General features: G+C 44.1%; 1 protein-coding gene across 1 annotated transcript; it reads left to right on the top strand.

Moving 5' to 3' along the window:
* The first annotated feature begins 465 nt into the window (after window positions 1-465).
* LOC139366929 (SKI/DACH domain-containing protein 1-like) lies at window positions 466-6,572 on the top strand. Its single transcript, XM_071104687.1, has one exon. It carries the CDS (start codon window positions 834-836, stop codon window positions 3,471-3,473), a length of 2,640 nt encoding a protein of 879 aa, XP_070960788.1. The 5' UTR covers window positions 466-833; the 3' UTR covers window positions 3,474-6,572.
* The last annotated feature ends 4,055 nt before the right edge of the window (window positions 6,573-10,627 follow it).

The following is a 10,627-nucleotide window of genomic DNA, read 5'->3' on the forward strand; positions in this document are numbered from 1 at the left end:
CAGCGCTATAGGCATAACGCCATAAATATTACTAGCAGGGTATAGGAGACGAGTTTCCCGGTTCAGCTATTTCACCTTGTCTCTTAAAAAACAATATTGAAATATGAACTTGTCATAGCGGCATTATGTACTTAACAAACGGAGGTGGTGGTGGGGGGGGGGGGGGGGGGGGGCTCAGGGTGTGGAATACCCATTTTTATTGCATCACCTGTCAGTGGCGTCCAATAGGATTCGAGTCTGAGGGCATTAATTGATGAAGGTGTCTCCGGGCTCGCGCACTTCCCCTCTGTCATTTTATTTGTGGCTAACCCTGCAGCCAGGATAGCAGCTGCATTTAGGCTCTTATTCGCTCTCTCTCTTTCCCTCCCTCCCCCTCTCTCTCTCTCTCTCCCTCCCTCTGTAGCTCGCTCCCTCTCCCTACCCCTCTCTTCTCTTTTTTATCCTCTCGTTGTGGCAGTGGTATACACCTTCCTGCCGTGCTGACGGTCAGAGGGAGTGAGCCGGAGAGGAGAGGCAGGTAGGGGTTAGCAGACGGTCAGCAGCCGGACTGGCGGTACAATCCCTCGCATTCCTCCACCATGCCTGGTCCGGGGCAGGGCCTGAGGACAGATGCTGTGAACCCACCCGACACCGCTCCATTTAACTCCGCATCTCAAAGTTTGCCTGTCCATGACAGCGTGGAGGTACTAGGACGCATCAGCAGCGGCCGACTGGCGCGTCAGAATGCATTGAGCTCAAAACAAAGAGTTTATTCCTTTTTCTTTTCATAGCTGCACGAGGACAATTGATCGAGATAAATGCTTGGATTATTACAATAGAGAGGGAAAAGCAACATGGGAGACCTGAAGTGTGGGTTTGAGGAGATGCAGGGAGTGAGGCTGGGATACCTGCTGATTAAAGGGAAACAAATGTTCGCCCTCTCCCAGGTCTTCACTGACCTACTGAAAAATATTCCCCGGACCACCGTGCACAAACGCATGGACCACCTGAACGTTAAAAAACACCACTGTGATTTGGAGGAGCTGAGAAAGCTCAAAGCAATAAATTCTATTGCTTTCCACGCGGCTAAATGTACTCTGATATCACGGGAGGATGTGGAGGCGCTTTATTTCTCCTGCAAAACGGAACGCGTGTTAAAATCCAACAAAAGAAAAGCAAAGAAGGCCAGTTTACCCGAGGATGTGGGCGAGGGCAAGTTTCACGCGGACACGCACCCTACTGGGTTATGGAAGGAGAAAGTTTGGTTAAGTTTACACAGCGTGCCACAGACTCTATCCCTCAACAAATCCGGCAAAAGAGAGCAACCAACCTCGCGCCCCGACTCCAATCTACCTCAAATTTACAATAAATCCCGACCGAGGGATTATTCCTTTGTCACCAAATCGGCATGTAAACCTTTTAAAAACTATGAAACAGCTCAAATACCGGGCAATTGCGTCGCATTTAGCCAGAGACATTCGTTTTCCCGGTGCGTGGTGAGCCGTCAGCCGGTGTTGTTTAAATCCGCCATTGCTGCTCAGTCGAGGCTCTCTGCAGCCGGCGACCTACTTCACAAAAGGAAGAGGAGGCGCGAGGGGGGCGGCGGCAGGGATAGGGACAGCAGCGGCGCGAGGCAGTCGTGGAGCAGGAGCAGACACACACACTCACACCCTCACGCACACCACCCGGTGCTTCTCGTGCAGCCCAAGTGCTGCAGCAAGCCAAAACCCCAGCACAACCACAACGGGACAGCTCTGGGCCATTTCCATCTTGGACACGAGTTTTACCTCGACCACGAAGCTCACCACCATCCTCACCCGCAGCAGCATGTAGGGGGTTTCCCGGAGAGCTACAGCAGTGACACTGAATCCAGCTGCTACTCAGAGCCGCTCAACAACGACTCGGACTTCGGCTCCAGTTTATCCACAAGCAGCAACTCTGGGACCTCTGATGAGGAGGAAGATGAGGAGGATGAAGAGGAGAGCCCGTTGGAGAGTTCTGAGGTCAGTTCTGACGAGGAGAGTTCATCTCAGTCTGACAGCAGCTCTGTGTCCAGTCAGGTCTCTGTCCAGTCCATCCGTTTCAGGAGGGCCCGGTTCTCCTCTGTCAATGCAACCAAAAATATCCCCACTAGAACTCTGCCTAACGCTAAAACTCTCTCCACTACTCTCTCCAGCACTAAAACTCAGTCCAACAGTTTAACTCTCTCGCACACTAAAGCACCTTTGCTCCTGCAGCCTACCTTCCACTACAGCCACCAGCAGCAACCATCTATACCGGTTGTCCAGGGTGGAACCAGCCAGGTGGACTATGCCAGTCAAGGGAAACAACAGAAATATGAGTTTACAGCCAGGGAGGCCAAGCAGGACGCACACACACACAGGTTCAGCTCGCCTGTCATCCGGGGGAGTTGTTTCACTGAGAGGAGAGACAGGAAGGTTCCTGAGTCCCAGGTCCAGACCCAAAGAGAGATAAAGAGAGCCGAGCTGGTGTCCAGAACAGTTTATGCACTGAGCCCCTCACCTAACCCCAACGGGAACAAACCGGTTCCTGTGCACAGGACACCGGGACACGCAAACAAATGCCCCCCAGTCGTGAGCTCACACTGCGCCCATGACAAAGACACAAAGCACTCCAAGCCTACAGACAACAACCAGCTTTCATTAGCTGCAAATCTAAAGAGAGAGGTGAGAATTAGCCCAATCCTGAAACTGCCCTCTCCGCTCAAAACTATTAAGACCGAGCCGGAAGAGCTCTCAGTGGCCGCGGGTCCCCTCCCCAACAGTGGCAGGGCGGTCAAGACTCCCCCCTTCAACCTGCAGAATGTGAAAATCAAAGTGGAGCAAAGCTATGATGAATTCGAATACAACAGTAAGGCCTCCGGGTTCCACTGCAAAGGAGACGAGGCGGATATCAACAATGGCCAGTACCCCGGCGGCGACATCAAACACGCTGCTGGCAGTTTCAACAACGAGACCAAAGCCATTGAAAGTTCTACTGGGGCTCCCAAGTCCTCATCCGGCTTGCAGGAATGCAGGAGCACTCGAGACACCCCTTGTTCGGAGGAGGGGGAGTATAAAAACGGAGTTGGGGTCAGGAAAAACTGCAGGACTCTGGTTCTGGGGAAGGAGCCTGGAATTTCGAGGGCGCAGGCGAAACAGAACGTGTCCAAAGTTGACAGGACTTTATCTTCTCGTCCCGTGGGCAAAGCAGAGATTTGTGATGGAAATATTGAGCATCTAACTGGGGCGAGTAAACGAAAACGCGCGTCCAATAATGTAGCACCCTCTCTGAAGAGGCCTTTCAGCTTCATGGCGAATTTCCCCGCTCCTCCGTCCCTGGTTGTGGGCAGCGACGGGGATTTAAGCCCAGCTTACTCTCTGAACTCTCTGGGGGGACCCCGACCTCCCACCCGCTCTCACCCCGTGTGGCGGTGGCAGCCTGGCGGTCGGACAGTCCCTCCCCCATCCGCTCAGAGAATCAGGAAATGTTGACGCTTTTTTCTTTGACAAGAACAACCGCAACAACAACAAAAACCTGGATGGAAACCTACAGTACCTTGACTACAACATAAGTCTTAAAGTGAATGGGAGGCACTAATGTATTGCATCCTTCAGTTGTTTTTATTGAAATGTTTTCCTTTATTTGATGTTGTGGATTTAAAACATTCCTCGTTGTTGTGGAGTTGTAGATCAGTAATACATACACTGCTATTCTCCATAACGCGCGGAGCGTCTTTGAGCCTCTCATCCTATGCCATTGGATGACCCCTCCTCGTGGATTTATTCTGACTAACTAACTCTTCATAAGCTATCCACCATAAGCAATAGGCTACACGAATGTGCTTACTTTAATTTTATCGGATCTATTGTTTCTGTTCCCCTTGATGCTGGACCTGTTGGATTGTACCAGGGTTTCAGCTCGACCTGTTGGATTTTACCAAGGTTTCAGTGAAGTAAACATTTGTGCTGTACTGCCTTTGTGGTGAGAGAACGAGAGGGGAAGGCTCCCTCATAAAAATCACAGCACTCCTATGCTGGTCTGTGTTTTTCTATCATCAGCTGGGTAGGCTTAATCAACAGATGCAGGGTTTTTCTTAAATAACATGGTTAAGCCTACTGTCTGTCACCTTAGCCTTATTACGAGTTGTAGTTGCTGTTTTTCCATAGGATTTTAAAAACCTAATAAAAACCCTAATTTCGGTTTTAATTCGATGCTTGCCAGAGTTTGGGTCAATTGTATCTATTTTCAGATAACCGTTTTTGAATTCGATATCAAATGTAGATTAATTTCTTCATGCAAGTCAAAATTCATAACGTTAATTGCAGGATATATTGAATAGGACATAATTGTAAGTGACTTGACTCTTATTCTGATCTAGCTGTTGCTTTCCGTTTTTCAGAGTGTTTGTGAACAGCCTTGTTTGTATTTCCTGAGAGTATTTCCTGCAAGCTTATGTTTGGCTGTAGTCAGACAGCTACCAGCGCCCATTCAGACCCATAACAGTGCAGACCTTACATACAGACAATCACACACAGATAAACGCCCAGGCCTGACACAGATCACGCCTTTTCGTGAAAAACCACACGTCCTGACAACCTTGACATGTTTTTGCATTTTGGTGGGACATTTTCCTATATATTACAGGTTTATTGATTAATTGAAACACGCATAGCCCTAATGTAGCCTACACGAAAAATCGTGAGAATACTGTGAAAATAACCCTCCTGTCCTACCAGTTTGGGGGTTGTACACTAAAACACAAACCCACCAAAGGGTGTCTTACAACACACTGAGCCTAATGTAATTTAGAAACAACACGTGGAGGCACAAGTGATAGGCCTACATGCATTGCACGTTGACACACGCGGCCCCATTTCAGCTTGAGGAGTGTAGGCTAGCTTGGCCTAATTATGAAAGAGGGGATTGTTTAAGAGAAGCTTAAAATAAAATACATTTAAAATAAGGTTGGCTATTAGCCAATGTCCACTTAAATATTTAACTTAAAATTGAACATTTATAATTGGTTATTTGTGGCCATCCATAGCCAACACATGAAGTTGGGTTGTTTACTATTTGCATATTTAGGTCAAACCGGTAATATCGTTGTTCATTGTACCCTTGCATCTGAAAGCATGCTGAAATGCCCAGCACAGCAAGTTGCTGTGGAATAGTTACATATTAGCTCAGTGGGTAAATGCGTAATTACCTGTTTACATTCTGCGGTGAAGCCCACCGTGCTGAATTGACCTGAGAAATTCACCATTCGGTCAAAATTACTCAAATATAGTCTACAGAGGATTAGCAGTCAGTCGAAAATGTGTAGGCCCAAACACAAAGCTAGTTGTACCTTATTATAACAGCATTGCACTCTGCAGTGATTCGAGATTTACACAAAATGCCATGGCCCTCTCCATATCCCCAGGTTAGGCTATACTTTCTTCTCTTGTGTATCAAGTCAGAAAAAATGTTTTCTAATTTTGCCACGTAACCATAAGTAATATGTACACGCGATGAATGTATGTCAGACTTTTTTCATTATGTTAAATATTCTGATGTTGTTGATAGAAAAACACAGAATATACCTAAAAAAAAAAAAATCTGTCAAATGTAATTAAAGTTGCATCTAAATATCTATATTTTCCCACAACGTAACATGTTGATTTTCTGAAGTTGTAGCAAAGAGAATAATCAAACCACATAACAACAAACCACATGCCTCATAATTCTCACAGCAACATCAGCAGTAAAGACAGAAACAAAGGCCCATTCGATTGGTGATTGTAGTTAAGAGAGACAAAAGCTTGAGTTAACTCAATGCTCAGATTTTGTATAGATTGATCTGTGTAAAATGCACCTCTACCACCCCAAACCATGCGTACTCCCCCGTAGAGTAGGTATGTATAGAAGCAAACTTAAATAAATGTGCCTCTAAACTAAACACAGCCATTTTATTCTCCATTTGAAAATGACGTGATCCCTCCAACCTAGAGGGAGTTGGGGGAAGGGGAAGATCTCCCTGGGAGGAGAGGGAGGGGGATTCATATGTTCTAGGAGGGAAACTTTCACCCTGTAATGCCCGTGTCAAAGTTTACTGGGCCAGAGGAGGGATATACAGCGCAGCGTTCAGCGAGGGCACACACACACACACGCACGCCCCTCTGTAGGTACTTACCAATTCTCACGCCGATCACAGAGAGCATCACCCGGGCAAGGATGATGGTGGTAGAAGCGTTTACGGAGGGAACTACCACAGCAGAGCTCTGACAGTGACGCTATCAATGTAAACAATTGCATGGTGTCGCAGCTCGAGGCATGGGGCCCACCCCTCTATCTCCTGCTTTGCCCCGCTTTCTCACTCATTCCCCTAGCTTTTTGATACAATGCTTGAGGTCAGGATTTTGACATGAAATTTGAAGTCACTGGTTGTTTATATAAAAAATATATATTTATTTTTGTGAATTACTGGGTTTTTGTATATCATTGTTGTGTAGGAGGATGCACTCGAAATGAAAAACTTGAATGGTGGATTTCTGAAGCACTTTCCCTTTCTTCTGAGTTATGAAGTGTTCATTAAATACGTCTGAGTGTGAGTGATGGCGCATTCTCTTTGTTGTGAGTTGAAGAAACACACACTTCATTCATCTTGATATTAGATACACTGTATGCCTATGTACATTGAATCGTCACCAAGAGGATACCATGTTGACAGCGCATTGGTTCTGTGGACAAATGCGTAATCAGCATGCATTTTGGGGTAGGATCTATTGGTGCAAGGTAACAGTTTTACTCTCCATGCATTGGGTTACTGAACTTTATTGGCATGTAACCCACCCCTACTATGACCCACATATATATTACACTACCATGCATGATACATACTATAGGCCTACTTCTGAGTAATTACGTACGTACGTATGTTAACATAGGCCAAGACAGTACAACCGTCTAGTTCTATATACAAACCTGTAGTACACATGTGGGCCTCTGAGTTCCATCAAGTCCTTACCAAACCCTTCACCATTGACATCCACACGAATAAACGGCATGATCGACTCATAGTCCCTAGTACCCTTTCACGTGCACTTCAGTCGACATCATCCGCCATGTTTGTTCTCTGTTCCGGTTTTGAGTAATGGGATTTTATGGTATGGTAAACCCCGAGGTTGATGGGGGAGTCCTGTTGTCTAACCCTGGCCCGGGCCACAGTAGCCTATGGGTGGAGGTTAGCAGGCCGCTCACTGAGACAGACGAGCATGTAAAGCTAAAGCATTCTAGAGGTAAATTCCAGTGCCGATTGCGAACCAATAGACTATAATTTCTATCGAATAACAGGAGCTAGGCAGAGAGGAATTTAACGAGTTAAAACACAAACTGGATTAAGAGAAACCTCAGGCAATTTACTAAAGAGGTCGGCTACTCAATCTGGCGCCATCGCTGCGTGGACAGTTATCGCATCCGAGGCACTCAAATAGCCTACAGTATTCCCAGCTGCTGTCCTTGTTTAAAAAACCAGGTTATAGGAGTAACGCTGACAGACACAGCCTGAATCAGGTTCAGCACAACGCACCTAGCTATCAGACAATTAAATACAAGTGATCGATAAAGTTGTCAGAATGCCTTTATATTATAGGCCTATAAAAAATATATATGAAAAAGATTGTTGCCTGTTGACAAGACTATTCAATATCACAGAACTCAAAATACTTTATGAATAAATGAACAAATAATAATTTGAATGAATTAGGCTAATTAAATAGATTTTAAGTTGTACAGGGCAATTGGAACACACACGCAGAAACACACACACACGCACACACAATAAGTTATTAGCTTAAATACAATTAGCTTACATAAATACAATTTCAACTATATATCGTTTTCATTGGTCGCTTGAGGGAAACAATAGTTAATTATGCATCATCAAACAAAATGTCTGCACTTTTCTTTACCATATATATATTCTTTACACACTGTTAGTAAGTAACTCGACCTTCAAGTAAAATTCTGCATTGATATCAATGGGAGATTTCCGTGAGAGTTCGGGTTACGTGAGCATATGTCACTTTGGAGCCCTCCACACTGGCTGTAATCAATAGGCAAATGCTGCCGGTGTTAACCCGTCCCATGCAGTCTGATATGGCCTGATCCTAAACAACATGAAGACCAGTAATCACATATCCTTTGGCCAAATTAATATATGTATTTTGTGTGCACTAAATTGTCCGAATTACCAATAGTCTTAATGAAATAATGATAGGTCTAGCCCTACTTTCAACCACTATTAGGCACTATGTAATGTATTCATTTCAATAGGCAAATGCAGCCAGACCAAAGTACTACTACTAGGCTATATGACCTCACAGAATGATGTGCCAAAGACCATGAACAGCAGAAATCCACACTGATTTGGCCACGATGTTGCACCAGCGCTTGAATCTAATGACCTGACTAAGTCATTCCATCCACGATTTTTAGTAGTTCAATAATTATATTAATGAAAGCAAAATTATTTTGAAATTAATAGATTTTGAAACCAGCCATATCATGTTCCTATAGCAAGACAGAAGCCATAAGAAACAGGCAGCACTCCTGCTTCAGTCACAACACATCCACCACAGTCACACATGATGCTGCTGTAGCCGGTACTTCAACTACTAACAGGCCTGCACACTATAGGAGATAGCTAGGTACGTGAAACCCAGTGAAAATGCAATTATCCCCTTCACATCCATGGTTCTATAGGTGACCCATTACCCTGCATTTCAACCCTGCTACGATGTTTCCCTGTTTTGTGCGTATATGGTTTTGGAATTAGGTAGTATTTTAAAACGGACTATGGAGAGTTGCCTGTGTGTGTGCGTGAGACCCATATAAGCTACTCCATACGCCGAAGCTGTACCAGTCGATTTGTATGGTCCAGTCCCGTTGAAACGGAAGCTCATATAGGCTGAAACACTTCATGACGAACTATCAGCTCATCCGTAGAAACTCAAACTCTCAAAACAAAAGATTTCAGTTCAGTCCTTATGAGTCAAAGACCGTACAAATGAAACACCCATATGTTTTATTGTCTCACTGACAATGGTGGTTATTTACTTAACCGAAGAGCGTCTGTTTTACAACGCTGACTTCTGTAAACATGCTGGTTTGGCCTCCATTGGCAGAACAGCAGAGTTAATAGTCATGATAACAAAGGTGTAATCATGCAACATAACAGCACATCTCCTCTTAGCTTCCATAATGTGACTGACTGCCTGAAGCCTACAGTGGAGGCAAAAATGGAGGAAGAAACAAGGGGATAGTCCCTTCTCATGTTTAGCCAACTCGTGATTCAAATTTCAAATTTAAGTCATTTTCCAATGTCTGTGTCATAAACTCATTTATACTTTCATTTAACTTTTTTGCAAAATGTGTGAATTTTTTCAGCAATTTTCTGTCATTAAGTCATTTGGTCGCGCATAAATGAGCGCTGAAGACTATATTATCAGTATTCTAGAAGATAACGGTGGGGAAATGTGTTTGTGGTTTATTATGCAGGACACAATGCGACCCAGACCGAAGCACGCTTCATTCAGACATTTTGAGTATTCCTTTGATTCACACGAATTACCAAAGTGTAATCACATTTTGTCTTTTGCCTCGCATTTTAAAGTTCTTCGGTGGACTTTAGCTATGTTTGACATCAGGTAAAGGAGTTATTGAGTAGAGGAGATATCGAGTAGAGGAGATATTGAGTAGAGGAGATAGTGAGTAGAGGAGTTATTGAGTAGAGGAGATATTGAGTAGAGGAGATATCGAGTAGAGGAGATATTGAATACATTGAGTATATCTATTCTTAGTGGTATACTATTTTTTTTATGTCATAGTGGCATGCTACCACACACAGTAGTAGTATTGTGTGATTCCACAGAGTTGTATCAGATTGTTCATCTGAGTCCGGAGAGATGCTCTGGCCTGCTTGCCTGCCTGCCTGCCTGCCCTGTACATGGTCCTGCTGTGGCAGCGAGGAAGGGAGCGCGAGAAGATAGAGTGGATATAGAGATAGATGTAGAGAAAGAAAGAGACAGAGAGCAGTGGAGTAAGTACTTAAGTAAAACTATTTTAAAGTACTACTTAAGTCGTTTTTTTAAGGTATCTGTACTTTTACTTCACTACATTACATTCCTAAAGAAAAATATGTACTTTCTACTCCCACACATTTTTCCTGACACCAAAAACCACTCCTTACATTTAGAATGCTCAGGCAGGAAAGCATTGTGGTCCAATTCACGCACCTATCAATATAAGGCGTTGTCATCCCTACTGCCTCTGATCTGGCTGAATCACTAAACACAAATACTGTCTTTGTAAATTATGTCTGAGTGCTGGAGTGTGCCCCTCTCTGTCCATAAATGTGCTTAATATAATATATTTTTAATATATTTTTAGTTTTACTCAAGTATGACAATTGAGTACTTTTCCACCACTGTACTTAAGTCAATTTAAAACCAAATACTTTTTGACTCTTACTCAAGTAGTATTTTACTGGATGACTTTTACTTTTACTTGAGTCATTTTCTCTTAAGGTATCTTTACTTTTACTCAAGTGTAGCTTATTTCGTCCTGAGAAAGTTTGATAAATATCCATTAATGAGGTTAAGATAGG

Source organism: Oncorhynchus clarkii, chromosome 15, assembly GCF_045791955.1.
Source record: "Oncorhynchus clarkii lewisi isolate Uvic-CL-2024 chromosome 15, UVic_Ocla_1.0, whole genome shotgun sequence".
NCBI classification, from domain to species: domain Eukaryota; kingdom Metazoa; phylum Chordata; class Actinopteri; order Salmoniformes; family Salmonidae; genus Oncorhynchus; species Oncorhynchus clarkii.

What these genes read in the sequence shown, in the direction of transcription:
- LOC139366929 (XM_071104687.1), top strand. Translation starts at nt 834, where the DNA reads ATGGGAGACCTGAAGTGTGGGTTTGAGGAGATGCAGGGAGTGAGGCTG.